The sequence below is a fragment of the Protobothrops mucrosquamatus genome, unplaced genomic scaffold (genome assembly GCF_001527695.2).
Source record: "Protobothrops mucrosquamatus isolate PMUCROS unplaced genomic scaffold, P.Mucros_1.0 scaffold_263, whole genome shotgun sequence".
Classification (NCBI taxonomy): Eukaryota; Metazoa; Chordata; class Lepidosauria; order Squamata; family Viperidae; genus Protobothrops; species Protobothrops mucrosquamatus.
The window spans coordinates 330,866-347,777 of NW_015386339.1; the positions used below are offsets into that span (position 1 = coordinate 330,866).

The 16,912-nt window shown below is 35.0% G+C and overlaps 1 protein-coding gene across 1 annotated transcript in view; it reads right to left on the minus strand.

Moving 5' to 3' along the window:
• The window catches only part of LOC107302474 (sodium- and chloride-dependent GABA transporter 3), a 96,369-nt gene that overhangs the window by 75,908 nt on the left and 3,549 nt on the right, over positions 1 to 16,912 (minus strand). The window contains exons 2-4 of the mRNA XM_015831581.1: positions 12,554 to 12,688; positions 11,561 to 11,701; positions 9,267 to 9,357 (exon numbers count right to left, since the gene is read on the minus strand). Coding sequence (XP_015687067.1) covers positions 9,267 to 9,357; positions 11,561 to 11,701; positions 12,554 to 12,688 — 367 coding nt within the window. The remainder of the gene's footprint in view (positions 1 to 9,266; positions 9,358 to 11,560; positions 11,702 to 12,553; positions 12,689 to 16,912) is intronic.

Sequence of the window (16,912 nt, forward strand, 5' to 3'; positions counted from 1 at the left end):
GAACTAACCCATTACCTGAAGGTGTGCAAAGGCCCTCCTAGCCAAAGCTGCTACTAGTTCTCCAAGTAGAAGCCACAAGTCCAAAATGTCTATGGAGATTCTCAGTCACCCAGGTCATGGTTGTCCTAAAGGTGATTTTTCAAGAGGCAAATCACCTTGTTTTTCTTTGAAGATGTTTCACTTCTTATCCAAGAAGCTTCTTTAGTTCTGACTGGATGGTGGGGAATGGAAGAATTTATATTCCTTGCAGACAGCTGGTCATCTGCATTCTTTTAGAGAGTCATTGTGGACACTTGGATGCAAATGAGCAATTGTCTGCAAGGAATATAAATCCTTCCATTCCCCACTAGTCAGAGCTGAAGAAGCTTCTTCAAAGAAGTGAAATGTCTTCAAAGAAAAATAAGAAAATCCAGTTGCCTCTTGAAAAAACATCTTTGGGACAACCATGACATGGCTGACTGAGAATCTCCATAGACAAATTGTTCACTGGGCCTGCCTGGAACGGTTTTACCTTATTTAGTACCAGAAATGGAAGAACATTGTTCCCAGACAGTCTAAATATCTAAAGCCATTCTGTCTTGTTTGGATTGAGTCAGAGCCCATTGTACCCCATCTAGGCCTTCAGCTTCCAAACACTAGGATAGGACATCTGTGGCTTCACTCAATAGACATGGAAATATATAGTTGAATATCATCTGCATATGGATAGTATCTCATCAAATCACCTCACCCAGAGGTTTCATGTGGATGTTAAATAGCAGAGGAGAGAGAACTGAACCCTGAGGCACCCTACACAATAGCAACCATGTGTAGGAGATCTTTCCTCTCCTACCAACACCAAATGAAATTGGCCCTGGAGGAAAGAGGAAAACCGGTAGCATCATACTGCCTATCCCCAACTCTATGAGCTGAATCAAAAGAATACCATGATTGATGGTATCAAATGCTGCTGAAAAGTCAAGAAGAGCAGGGATGCAGGTACTGCCCCCATCCTGCTACCACCAGAGATCCTCCAAGAGCATGTTTCAGGAATTCTGAATTCAGGAATTCTGGGAGTTGAAGTCCATGAGTCATGAAAGAGCCAAGGTTGCCTACCCCTGGTCTAGTTGATCTGCTTCTACTGTAGCTAAAACACATAATAATTCTGGCCCAGAACCAATCTGAGAATCCTAGCTAGAGGTAGAATAACAAATTAACTGGTCAAATTTGTTACAAATGAAATAGCTGGAGGGAGCAATGTTCCAAGCAGCAATCATTTTTAGTGACATGCTGAACAAAGCTTAATAATATCTCTCCCGTTAAATAATTTATTGTGAGTTATAAATTAGTTTCTATTGACATTATATTTGGTACTAAATAAAATAATCAAGATAACAGCATTATATTAAAATGTTTTCTTATAATTTTTCAATTATCTACTATGTATCTTCAACCATGAAAATTGTCACTCATTTTCTAGCTCTAAAAGGTCCTGTCATTTTCCTTGGGGTGGGGGAAATGTGGGGGCATATTTTTTTTGTCATAAATTAGAAACAAAAGTTACCTAAAGTATAAGGTCAGTTTAGTACTCTAGTTCAGGGGTCTCCAACCTTTGGGCTGTGACCCACTATCAGACCATGGCCTATTGACAACTGAGCTACATGAGTGGTTGGCTAGCCCATGTATGTGTATGCACATGCCCAGTCCAACTTGTGTGAGCGGCAAGCACCAGTGCTCACAGCCCCTAACACAAAACCATCTCCTCTTCCTTCCTCCCCCTCCCTGCACTGGGCTGCCAACCCAGAAAGATTGGGGAACACTGCTCTAGTTGACTAAAATAAATGAATAAAAACCATTTGAAATACAAAATTAATTTGATTTCTGTCATTTTGAAAGAAGATCCTGTTGTATTACAAGTACAATTTCAACAGTAGGGTAATTCCTCATATCACAATCTCTTCTACAGTAGTGGCCAAAATTGTGGAAACCTTTTGGGAAAAGTGTACAGTAGAAATGCCACCTTTGGTTAAGTTTCCACCAATTTTTCTTCTAATTTATTTATAACTGTAGCCTTGTTCACTTAATAATACTATTTTGCATCGCTTTCTGGGCAACCAGTCAACTCTTTGCACTATTACTTTAATTTTATTACATTTTACAAGCTCACTAAATGAAAGAACACAAAAAACCCAACTTGATAGCGATCACATAACACACTGACAAATGACCTCCTCTCAGCTTCAATACATGACATCAATAACTGAATCCTATTCTGATCTGATTGGCTTATTGCCAAAACAAGATGACACCTGATTGGCTCTCTAAACACTCATGCTCATTGGCTACAATCAGATGAAGGAAAGCTACCTGATATCAACCTAAGCAAGTTGTGCTTTCTTTTTCTGGTTATTTGGCTATAACTTTTCATAGAATACAGTACATATAACTGAACAAATTTTGTTGCATTACATTCTTGATTAAATTATCTTTCCATTAATATATAATTTTATGGTACTACTCCAAAAAAAGTGGTATTATTAGCCATCAAACCTCAAAAATACACTTTTCCCAAAAGGTTTCCACAATTTTGGCCACTACTGTATATCCAAAGCATTATGCATCTCATGCTACCATGATGGAAGTGATGCCCTTATGACCTCAAACTCCAATTATAGACATCTAATATAGACACTAGTTAAACAGAAATAGAATTGATTTTTTCCACTCCAACCATGAAACTATAAGAAATTCCAACCATGAAAATTCACTTTTCAATCATGAAAACTAAGAAATCCTGTTACTTTTATAAATTTAGTAAATCTCTGCACTCTCCAGAGCAATATAAAGAACATCCATGATCTTCCAAGAACATGAAAATAAAAGAGAATATTAGAAAGGAAGGAGAAAGGAATTTCATATCTTCCTAACATTTCTCTCCATTTTCATTTTGTAAACAGTAATAAATGTTAATTATAACATTTGTTATATGTTATAAATGTTAATTATAAGAGCCATGGTGATGCAGTGGCTAGAATGCACTACTGAATGCTACTACTGCTGACTGCCGGTTGCCAGCAGTTCGATTCTCATCGGCTCAAGGTTGACTCAGCCTTCCATCCTTCCGAGGTCAGTAAAATGAGGACCCAGATTGTTGGGGGCAATGCGCTGACTCTATAAACCGCTTAGAGAGGGCTGTAAAGCATTTTGAAGCCGTATGTAAGTCTAAGAGCTATTGCTATTGCTATAACAATTTAAATTTTTAAAGGCTTATAATTTTTAACTTTTTAACATGCTATAAAGAATAATACTTCCATATTGTTATATATATATATATATGTATCATTTAGGATTATAAAGCAGAAATAATACAAAAATACAAATAGAAAAAATATTTCAGAAATATGAAAAAGGAAAAAATGATTTCGGTATATGCACTCCAGATTAAAACGCTTGCAATAAATGTCTTAAGAAGTATTTTTTTTTCTCAAATTATTTGGAAATACAGAAAATATTTGAACATTTTATTGGTAAATGATCATTTTTACAGCCCATTGTTGGAAAAGATGACAGAAATTTCTATTTGAATTCTGTTCTATTGATGTCTTTATAAATCAAAATCCTGATTTTGTAAAAAGTCATGAAATGAAGTTAATTGTTCAAGCCCTGTTCAATCTTTTCAAATAAAATCAGGCAAAGTCACAGAGAAAAAACCTGGACATATCCGAATGAACAAATATTTTCACACAGCTTTCCATGAACACAATTCACCCAGTCTGGCACATTACCCTGTTCTTCGAATGGAACACAAGGAAAGGCCTATAGTCCAGAGAGGAAAACAATGAGTGTGTGATAGCTAAGTGTGACAAGATCAGGCCTAAGCTTGTTAATGACTTTTTATAGGAATGTAGAATTAGTAATAGTGCTTCTCCTGCAGTTATTTGCACCCTGAATGGAACAGGAAAAACACTTTTTGACTTCAAGACTTTTTTTCTTAAACTTTTCCTTCTACAAAATATAGGCTTATTCCTTTGACCAAAAAGGAAAACAAAGTATTTTCTCACTAGCTTTACTTGAAAACATAAAGAATATGTTACCTTCTCTGGTGAATGAAGTCTTTTTTAAGATGAGGCCTAAGTTGCTACCTACAGGGCTTTTTTTCTCATAGAACGCCCAGAACGGAGTTCCGGCACCTTTTTTGGATGGAACCTTATAGAGTAGGCAAGGTGGGTTGTATGACGTGTGTGAGTTCCGGCACCTTTTTTTTTTTTTTTTTTTTAGAAAAAAAGCACTGGCTACCTAACCAACAAAAGACATTCTTGAGACAGAAATAACTTTATCACCAGGTCACTTTTGTTTATCCAAATTCTTTTCTAAGAGGCAGTAAGCTGCATTTCTAAATCATGCTAAAAATCTTAAAGCAGAACCATTAAAAAAAATACACCAATGGGTATCCTCAACTGCACACTCACGATAGAAAACCCCCTTTCTTGTTATAAACATTTGAAGCATATCTAAACTATGATAATGCATAATTTTCATCCTGATAGTCTCATAAGCATGACTTAGAGCAGTGGTTCTCAACCTTTTTAATGCTGCGACCCCAACCGGTTGTAAGTCGAGGACTAAACCAGTCATAAGTCGAGGACTAAACCGGTCGTAAGTTGAGGAATACCCAACTGGTCGTAAGTCGAGGACTTTCCCTGCCCGGGAGCGCCGCGCATGCGTGGTTCCGCCCCCTGCGCCGGCTGAGGCGTAGCTGGCAAGCGGCAGAGACGGAGCAGGCCGACCACCAGCTGGCCCAGCCCAAGGGAGGTAAGGCACCCGCCGGAAAAGGGGAAAAAAATGGCGGACAAAAAAAATGGCGGACAGCCTTGCTTGGCGACCCCCGTGAAATGGTCGATCGACCCCAAATGGGGTCCCGACCCACAGGTTGAGAACCACTGACTTAGAGGCATTTCAGTGTAGATAGCAAAGATTATACTTCAGTCATCTTACCTGCTGTAAGTAATTAATGGGATTAATTAATGGAACTCCATGCTAAAGTTTTCTAGGCTGTCAGAGTTCCCTCAGCCATTCTGAAATCCTCATAATTTTTTACTGATATTTGCCATAGCTGAGGAATTAGATTGCTCATCAAATAACACTGTTACATTCATGAAAGCATGAAATGCATGGGTGATGTTACCTACTTTGGGTAATGAAACATCTGCAAGAAAACAACCAAGCTCAGAGAGCACCAAGGACACCTCACAGATATATCAACCAAGCTCAGAGAGCACCAAGGACACCTCACACTTTCTGTAGACACCATTTTTATAAAAATGTAGGACTTTATTGCAACTGAAGCTGGAGTTCTTATTCATTTTAATTTTTTTGCACTTTCATTCACAACTAAGGTTGACTGTTATTAAAGACATTTAATATTTTTATAATAAAAGCATTACATGACCAACAAAGCTAGAAGTCATGGTAATTTATCTTTTGTTGTTTCTTCCTTCACAGTGTTTCAAGTGTAGAAAACCAACCTGATAGTATTTGTGGTTGAAATCACTTCAAATGAAATGCAGATGCAGCTTTGATATAACCAACTGTTAAGTCCCTAGCAATATTTTAATTATAGTCCTATGGTATCAAAAATAGGGGGGGTTAGCAATGCCAGGACCAAATTCACTCATTCTATTGTAAATCTGACCTCAAATATTTAGATAGTTCCAAAATTATGCTTTTTCAGCTAAAAATGTCCATTATCAACATCACCTTTTGTGCCCATTTAAATTTCTACTTCCATTTTCTCCAATTTACTGAACCAGAGTTCAAATGAAAAGAAGTTTTCAAGTCAGTAATGTAAATGTTAATCCACACAACACAAATTCATAAAATGTTAAGATAACTAAAAAAGAAAATTCTGTTCATCTAAGAGAAGCTACTTAAATGAACTATTTTTATATTGTTCAGTTGAACCTATAATTATTTTCATTCTGCAAGCCTTCAAAGAATATGCTCTTCTAACTATGAATATATTTCTGAAAATAGCATAGCATTCATTAACAAGGACAATATTAAAGAATTATAGGTAGCTAATATCTCCCTTTCTGACATTCCTCTTTTAAGATGATGGGCATCATCTTAGTACAGAGGCCCATATTCTAAACTTATTTATAGATATGCATATAATTTTCAAAGTAAAGGAATAATAATATCGATTATAGTATGACTGATGAGAGAAACAGAGGCTTCCCAGATAAGCTATTTAACACTTCCTAAAATTGAAGGTAGTCCTTCTCATTAACCATTTTTTAAAAAGGTTGCTGTAGTTCATACACATACTGTAAATCCTTGGTCATGAGACAGAGTTTGGGATCCACCACATGTGGATTTAGATTTCACAGGCTAGTAATTCAGAGCAAATAAATTGTACAGACAACAAAGAAATTAACTTACAATAATTATTGTCTTGTATTAGAAGTATTGCCCAAATATTATGATAGGACTGAATAATTACTGTTCTTATTCCAGGAGGTGGAACCTCCAGAACACATGGCTAATAAAAACATTTTGATCAAATTGTAACTATTCAGGGAAAACACTTTAACACATCTCAGAAGTAATAATTGCATTAATCCATTAGTAGTAAGCACAGCTGTGCTAGAAAAACTTCTAGGAAAATATTTAGCCATGGAGGGAAGGAGAAAAGAACGGATGATTCTAAAAAAATGCCTACTGTAAGAATTGCAGGTAAAAGCTCATAAACTCTGCAGTGTCATGGTCTGAAAACAATAAGGCAAAGGGCCCATTCTAGACATTGCATTGAACAAAAATCCAGCAATGTGGTTAAATGCAAATATACGATGAAAGAATGTCTGATATAAACCATACATAAACAAAACACTTGTGTTTTCTTCTTCCAACAATTTAAACGTGTCACGGTGAAAGATCACAGCATGCTTTTATAAGAATTTGTTTAACCCACCAGGGAAAAACAGAAATACAAACCTACAGAAAATATTAAATCACTAATATGAAATTAAGCAAAAGTAAAATAAATATGTTTAGAAGTAGCATCCACCTTGAACCAAAACAAAACTAAATGGAACAAAGCTTCTAACTTATCAAAAAGGCTTTGTTAAAGGTTAGCTGCATATAGGTACTAATTGTTGAAGTACTAATATTGCAGCTTTACAATTAATAAAGTGAAGCAATATCCATAGATAATGAGAAATGAGAGAAATGAGAGTCTCCAAAAGCTCATCCCATGCTAATTTCACAAGATTAGTGCTGAGCAGTGTAAGACATGTCGCAACTTTGTTGCTTCATGTGAAACTATTTGTGTGCCCATATGTCATAATTTCAATTTATAAAACTAGTCTATTTGCATGCTGGGAGCTATGCGTACATGTAGTGATACAGAACTAATGAGAGCTCAATGCAAAAAGGTAGGAAATACTTTTAAAATTAATAAAATTATACAATTTATTTTCAAACAGTTACCCAAGGTATAACAAGAGCCTATCCTTTCTAACTACTTTAAGATAAAATTAAAATAATGAACCAACTAAAGCATCCCCTGCACGCCAGCCTCTCGAATTTCTCATTCTTTTCTACCCTTGTACCTTCAAAATGAATATGGCATTTGTAAATGGATAGGTAATGAAACTTCTGCACTGAGATTCAAGAATTGGGTATCCTGCCTGGGTGGTATTACCTCAGATAACACTTGACCATAATATCAATAATGCATCACAAAATATTAAACGAGTCCACTTAAAACTAGCTGTAGTGTTTAAGCCCCATTTAAACTAATGACACAAGAAAATAGTAACTAATGTAAATCTTGCTTCCAATAAGACTGGCAGAACAGTCTAAACATGTCAGTCGGGAAGGCTATGATAAACATACTGGATGTACTATCAGTTGTACAGTATTTAATTAAGCCCCCAACATAGTAATCATTATTACTGCTATGGGAATAAGCTTGGGCCAGCAGGATAATGGCATCTTATGCTATTTTTCCCTTTACATTTTCTTACCACAAATCTCTGTGACTTGATTCGGTAGGTTGAAAAGATTAATACAAGCCAACATATAAGACAGGAGATATATCTATATCTGTGCTTTAGCAGATTATGTAACCTGCAAATTCACTCTCTCCCCTGGCGTATTCCTGTTCCTCCTGTACTCCATTGTGCCTGAGAGAAGGGACAGACATCCCTCTGATGTCAGAGGGAAAGCTGCAATATACCTTACGGTGCTTAGAAGGATGACCCCAGTATCAAAGGATTTTAACTGAAAACAGATTTTATCTTTTAAAAATAAAGCACAAATGTGATGTGTTTGTTCAAACATTGGTATACTTACAGTATATATCTCAGAATAACTAACAATGTCTTTGGTTATAAATATTATCAGAAGAAAAGCCGTAATTATATAAAGAAACCCATATGCAAACTTTCAGCTTACTCAGTCAAAAGAAACAATTGACTATCACTATCACTGATAAAGAGCTAATTGCTGTCTCATTAAAAATAATTGTCTCCAAAAATATGAAAGTTATATACAGTACATGTATTCAATTGTTTTATTTCTTATCTGAGATTCTATTTTTCTGTTCGGTGTGTTCCTACATGAACACAGTTATGACATTTTCTTGGCAATACTGTTAAAGTAGTTTGCTTTTGCCGTCTTCCAAGACAGTGGCCCCCAACCTTTTGGGTACCAGGGAGAAAGGTTTTTCCATGGACCAGAGGGGGCGTGGTTTTGCATGCTATCTGCATCCCACGGATGGGGCTTTGCTTGTTTGTTGGCATGCTGCACACTGATGCTCATCCACCGACCGGGGGTTAGGGACCCCTGTTCCAGGACATATTTAACATCCTAGTATAGCCTACAACACCAAATTCCTTGTTGTTCTCTCTATCTAGCTTCTGAACTGAAGACAAAATCATCTGGGTAACAACTGGCTGGGATTAAATGTGTATCTGGCACTATTCCCATGGAATATGTAATGTTGGAAAGTGTTTTCACATAGAATTTTGAAACGAAACTCTGAGATTTAGCTTATAGTAACTATTATTAAAATAATTAATATTATTAGATAATAGCACTAGGAGGAACAGTGATTATTATTTAGTTCATATTATCATGGGGAAATTGTCTTAATTTACCTGGGTGAATACATGAAAACCACTTTCGCTTAAAATACTTCCATTGGCAGAAACTGATATTTACTTATTCTTATTTGTTTCTTTTCAATGTCTTTTCAATTAAAATAAAATTGTATTAATACTTACTCCCAAAATTCCATGACTGGAGAAGTAGCATTCTTCAAATATTGTTGAGTGCAATTGCTCATATTAAGTTTCTGAAATTCCACACAATGTTCTATAATAGAACAAAAATATTATATAACATTTGTCTTAATTTTTGTTTATTTATGGAGGTAAAGTTTTCAAAAAAAGGTTCGTTCATGTGCTTTAGTAATTAATTCCCATTATCCTATTCTTTCCATATTTTCTCTTTGTCCAATGGAAATATAAGACTAAAAATTTCTAAGAATAGAAACAGACTTTACAAGTGACAATTAGGGAATTAAATGCTTTGCAATTCAAGTGATTACAATTTAATTCCCAATGCATATTACTGGCTTGAGAATCATCTGCTATAAACAGCAAGCTAAAAGCTTTAATCTGTTAAAGGAGAAAGTAGCATACTCATACTGGTAAAGCCGATGTTCCAGAAATTGGAGAAAGAAATCAAAACTTTTCTTCATAGGTGAATCGATATATGTTCTAGCTGGATATTATAGAATATTAGATAAGATTTCTGAAATATATGCCCAAAATTACTGAAGTCCATGAAAACTCTTGGATTTAGTTGAACACTATAGAACTGATCAAAACTCCAGAGCTACTTAATAATACAATAATGGTGATAGAAAATTCCAGTTCTTAATAAAATTAAATTGTTACAGAGATGAGATGAAATACATTTTAATTTCATGTTGCTTTTTCCAAATTCTCTGCTATTCCACTCCGATTTAAACAGTTTTAAATTAATTAAAATAATATAATTAATCAACATAAATATAATGTAGAATAAATACCATTTGTAATTTTGTTAGATTGCAACCATGATGAAATTAATGTTTTAACTCTGAAAATAATAATAATTTTTAAGAAGATTATTTGACTATCTGAAATGAGATGTAAATGATAAGAGAAATCAAGTTTGGTCAAGGAGTGTGTATTGTTTCTTACAGAAGCAAAGAGGCATAGTAATAACTCTATCTATCTATCTATCTATCTATCTATCTATCTATCTATCTATCTATCTATCTATCTATCTATCTATCTATCTACCTACCTACCTACCTACCTACCTACCTACCTACCTACCTACCTATCTTGTCTGTCCAGTATCTGTGTCTGTGTGCCTCTCTATCATCTACTGTGTCTGTCTGTCTGTCTGTCTGTCTGTCTGTCTGTCTGTCTGTCTGTCTGTCTGTCTATATCTGCTCCCAGCAATTCTGGGCAGTTCAGCCTACACAGACACCCACACAGAAAATAAACATCAACAATCTCAGAAGAGTCTACAGCAATAATATCTTATTAAGAATTAATGTTCATTATAGAAGAAAAAAAGATCTTGTCTGGTCTTCATGCTTTATGCAGTGTTCATTTAGTGCAGGGATCTTCAAACTTGGCCCTTTTATGACTTGTGGACTTCAAGTCCCAGAATTCCTCAGTCAGCTGGTGAGGAATTCTGGGAGTTGAAATCCATAAGTCATAAAAGGACCAAGTTTGAAGACCCCTGATTTAGTGTAATGATGTGGATAATGTATTTAAAAATGAATACATGTACCATGTAGACTAGAGTCATTGAGAATGCAGCATACAAGTTTGGTTGCAGAGTCATCCAGATGTTTAGACTGAATTTGGCCTTTTTGTCCACCAACTGAGTCCTTTCCCAGGACCTGGGATAGGCGGGTGTTGTTCTTTAATAATTTAAATGTATTGTTGAATTATTATCATATGTAAGGGCTGCTTTATAGTTGTTTTTTTTCAGAATTTAAGATGTTCACAACGAGTTGGAAGATGTGTTAAATGAATAAAATTCGGAGATATTATGTATCAATAAGCCTTTTAATCTTCAAAACTCAGTGTTTAAATGGTAAAAGAACAATACAACATACTGTTTAATCACAAATGAACATTAACAGTGTCTACATTTAGTTTATATGCTGTTTGAAAATTTCATAAAACAATTAACTGTTTGGTATGATTACCTATGTCCCTGTTTTTTCAGTGTTTTTATGGAAATAAAAGTCAGGAGTTGGATGACATACACATCAGCAGCAGCAGCATTGACAAATTCACCATCCGTCAATTGCAAAAGGTGGCTTCACTCAGAACAGCTTACATCCTGCAACAATATCTGTAATACCATCAAACATCCACATCTGCCTGGAAGGATTCAAGAGGCAGACAAAAATGCCAAATCCAGGTTGAACATCTGGCCGTGGTGAACCATTTAGTAAATTATAAATATTGCTATTATTTACATTATCACACTTTTGTGCTAGTACCTGTGTTCCACTCATGACCACAGCTTGCCCAGGGAAGCTCCATTGTGAAGCAGTTAAATAGATAAAAAATAGCCCATGCTAAAATGATGATATAGTAAACATTCAAATGTGCTTCAATAACCTGGGTGGCGTATCCAATCCCTGAAAAACATGGAAAGATACTTTTTAAAGCTATAAATGAAAGCAAAAGCATGAGTTTAGATAGAAAACAGTCTCAATGCATACTTGATACACTTTAGTTTCTAAAACACATTTCCCCAATCTAAATGTACAGTAGAAGAATGGGCTATCTGAAAGAAAGAGCCTAGCTGACCCTGAAAAAAAGCAAGCAGGAAACTAATTAGTATTTGGAAAGAAGACCATCAGGAAATCCAAAAGCTACAGGCTAGACTGGGAAGAAAGGCAGGAGCTGAAAAGAATAACGCCCCAAAATAAACCTGCATTGGAGATTAGGTTGATTAAAGGACCCAGGAAAGAGGTTTTGGGTCCTTTTCTATTTAGCAAATAGGCACATTCCAAATTAAGAATACAATAAATCAGTCTTTAAATGATCACTTTTTCCAAGTCGTTTTAAGGTTTGGCATGGGATTTTTAGGCTAACATTCATTTGTAAGGCAAGCAAATATTTCAACTTTCCATGCTAAATAGGCTAGAAAACTGAGAAAATGACTTTTCCAAGAAACAAGTTCATGGTCCAAATGTGATCTCTAAATTTACATCTTAGATTCTTATGCTGTATTTTTTATTACTCAGATGATATGAGTAAACACAAAGAGCATTCATGAGATCATTGTGCATTCAAAGGCAATTAGGCAACTACTATATATTTTGTTGTCTTTAAGGGCAACAACATTTGAAGTGTTCTTTCTCTTTTGAATGTTGAAAATTCAGACTACCTGTAAAATATTTTTGATAGTCATAAAGGTGCTTCTGCGTGTGCACAAAAAAAATACTTGAATACTTATACCAAGGAAAAATGAATATGATGTATACCTTCAAACAATGGGCAAACTTTTCTCCAGCATGTAATTCCTCCTTCACTAGTAAACTGCCCCAAAGCAGTTTCCAAGAAAAACACTGGTATTCCACAGCAAATGAAGAAAATGACATAGGGTATAAGGAAGGCACCTAAATCAAACATTGAATAGATATTATTAATTCTAATCTAATTCTTTAGAAAGATAAAATTAGACATTTAATTTCATGTATGCAATCATTGCACAAGACTGCTAACCATACATACAAGGTCTGGCTTTGAATTCAAAATTAAGTATTCTAATTTTAGTTAAATTTTGTATAAAATCCTATGGAACACACACACACACTATAACTTTTCATGTTGGAAACATATTTCCAGAATATCAGTGCAGAATGCTGAGGATATGTGCTCAACAGATATGATTTCATATCAGAAAATTAAGTCAATCAGCAAGGTATTAACTAAATCTGGTGAACTTACAAAAGTAAGGCGTGGGAAAAAATTTTAATAGCATGACTTAATGAAGCTGTAATGTATCCATTAGAAAACTTCTTGATTATGCAATAAATAACACCAATTATAATCTCTACCAGCAACTCCTATTTAAATCTACTCAAACATCAATCTGAAGTGCCTGCAAGTCATTCCCATACAGAATTAAAACCGATATATCTTATTGTAAATAAGTTATAATATGATAGGTATAGTCTGATTTCTGCTCATTAGTAGCAATCATCATACAAAGAATGTATTATGAAATTTTGCTTCACTGGAACGTAGTCCAATGGATGTCCTGAACATTAGACAATTTTACCACTCTGATTTTTATCATTAATTAAATGACATAAATTGTCAAAAACAATGCATCAATGTATGATTATGTCCTCTTGTGAAGGAATGAATCATTACTCATTCTTAGGATTTCCCAGTAATTTTATTCCATTAAAATAAAATTTGACTGTATTTTCTTAAGTTCTTATAACTTGCTAAAAATAAATGAAATTACCAGACACAGTCTGCATAGAAAACTGAGTATATAAATATATAGTTAAACCTACATGTGTTATGCATATTTTTAATAATTATGTATTTTTCCAGTTAAACTATACAGTATATTAGCACTTTCAAACTAATTAGTAAACATGCTTAGATACTCTTCTATCTGTGGCATGCCACAATACATACATTACATTGAAAAAACAAAAATATTATTTTTTTAAATTCTACAGAAAAAGTGCAATATTTGAAAGTATGCTTCATTATAATGGAAAAAGCTCCATAGATTCAAATGCCCTTAGTATTAGTAATTGTTCAATTTTTAAGTAGAGTAATAGAAAAGTAAAACTTTTAGAGAAGTTTATCTCTGAAAAATTGAGTTGGTTCTATAACTGATGTCAGCTTCATATATTTATATCTATATAAGTTTTATTAATAATGTTACCATAGATAATTACATTGAAGTTACTAGTTCAGAGCAATGCAGAACATTTGCCTCAACTGCATAATCTTAACTGTTCAGTAATAGCATTTTTATTTTATTTTACAGACTCCTTTCATTTTTCATTTTGATTTAGAGAATATATTTTGAATATAGACTAATGCATGCTATTCCAAGTTTTCTAAATATATTTTTTTGATTATTGGTTTTTTAAGGCTGCCCAATTCCTCACTGGATGATATTCAAAGTTGAAAGCGTGGTTGTAGGGAGCATTTTAGGAAGGACCTCCCCTTATATTCCAGACAGTAAAAGGAAAAGAGGGGAGAAATACTTTCAGTCTTGCACGATTCTTTTGATGTAACCTTACAATAAAGATAGACGTATTTGTCTAGATTACCTTGCAAGGCTAACATAATCCTATTCCAGATTTCAGAATTTATTCATTCCTATTGTAAAATGTATCAAATGCTGAAAACAAAAAAGATAAATACAAGATTTCTTGAAATAATGGAAACGAGCTAACCCATAAAATGCAGGTAGAGCCTTTGGCCAATAGCACTTTTGTGCAGTTCCGACTTGGGTGCCACTTGTAACTATTTCTGCAATGGGAGGCTTCACTGACAGTCTTTATCAATTCATGATTAGTTTATTGCAATGCACTTTATATGAAAGTTGCCATTGAAGCTTCAGTTGTTTCCATATATAACAGTCTATTTTGTTATGAATGCTCCTAAGTTTCCCCATGTGGAAACTCCATTGTTTGCCAGATTGCTTCAGGATACAATGTAAGGTGTCAGATGCTACCTTTAAAGCCCAATATGCTTAGACTTTCAGTATCTTAGAGATGATCTATAGTGGGTAAAAACCTGCTCATCCAATTTCAATAGGGAGAAATGACACATTAAGAATTACTCTGTCATTTTTGAGGGCCATTATGGTTGACCCTTCTCAGGGATTAAAACCTTTCCTCATTTTTAATGACTTTTCCTTCCATGCTATATTTTTGAAAAGTGGTGAAGATCTAGTGCTTCAGGACTACTTCATACAGTAGGTGGGATGGATTGTTGCAGTACTCCTGAGATGTGGGTGCATTTTTTTGTGATGTAGTGGGCAGAGTACTGATTATAATTTCCTTGTGGTGTTATTTTTTAACATCTTTACTGTAAACAGGTAGGAAATGTTCACCTTTCTGATTTCTGGCAGAACAGAAATCTGAGCAAATTAAATCACTTAATCAATAAAACTAATATTCCAACTTGGCATCTTGCCAGCTGTGATGCTGTCTGAAAATTATGGTCATCACAAGCCAATACATTTGACACAAGTTGGGGAGCTCTGATACAAAACAGAAAACAAATGGAAAATGGGAGGTTTAGAAGTCAGATTGTGACATATCCGAATAATGTCAATCAGATTAAATTTAGCTATATAATTCCTTTAAACACTCGATCTATTACTCACATTGACAGTCTGTTGTACCAATACAATCTGTTGATTTACTTGATATTCAAACTGGACTTTGTATCAAAATTAATATTTCACATTATATCATTTCCTTAAGTACTTGTATATTGCTTCATGAGCCTTCACCATGTTGAAAAAGAATGCTATAATATATACGGAACTAGCAAAAAAGAATTAGATTTTTCATTCTAGCACAAAGCCTTATAAGAAGAAAATGCAAATGCAGCCTATAAATCAATGAAGATATTTGGTTCACTGGAGTTTCCTTAATAAAATATTCCAAGTGAATTATTTCCCTGATTTAAACAATAGCAAAGATATTGAGTAATACATTGTTACTCTGAACCAAACAATACAGTTCTAATAAATGCAGGTCTAAATATATTTAACTGAATAGAGTGCAAAGTTTAAAAAGTCAAACAGAATGTATTTGCTTTCACTGTACACTTATATTTATTTTACTGATACATCTAAACTGGAAAATAAGGGAAATATGGTTGGTCAACTAAAATAAAAGGGTTAGCCATGTAATATAAAAAGGATTTGCCTAGGTTCTGCATCATAAAATAAAAGAATTGTCAGGTCCCCAAATCCTTATTGTTTTCCTTGCGTATATACTCTTGTGCTCTTGTTTTGGGGTCTGCCATTCTGCTGGGGGGAAGGGGGGATATTTGCTTGTGATGTTATTAACTTTCGCTTTCTACCTTTCCTCTCCCGCCTCTATCCACTTGAGAAAGGAATGTGTCTCCCTTATCAGGGAGACGGTTACAGAGAAACAAAACTGGAGAAGACCTTGAGATGTGCGCCAACTGTGCCAGTTACCCACATATCATGCCACCTGTGGATTGGCTGGATTTCAAATGGACATTATGATTCTAGTGGGAGGAGGAATATTGCTGATTTGACTATACCGTTTAAGCGGGATTTTCTCCAGATCTCGCCTTGACTTTCCTACTGTCACTAACCCCTAATAAAAGTTTCCTTTTGAGACAATGCCTGTTTCAAGACTTCTGCTTTCTTGGGTGGTTAGCTGAGGTAGGTCCTTACAAGAATGAAGAATAGACTAGCAGTCATCAATAAGAACAATTAAACTGAAAGTCTCACTTCATCTTGATTTTCTGCCACTATGAAGCAACAGAAGGCAATATAGAAAAGCAAACACACCTACACACTATGCTTTGTTTAAAAAAAAGTAGCAAAGGCAACAGGCCAAATATATGTTGATACTTCTCATTTCAGAAACAACATTAATTGCTGGTCAACATTATTAGCAGAAAAACAACAATGAAGAAGAAAGCAGGGCTTTTTTTCAGCCGGAACGCGGCGGAACCGCGTTCCGGCACCTTTTTCCGGGCCGGCCGCACCGGAAATAGCCCCTCCCACACCGGAAATAGCCCCTCCCAAATTTTACTTGCATTCCTGTTCTCTAAAGGGGCGGTCCTAGGGTTTGATGAGGGCGTGGCCAGGTTTG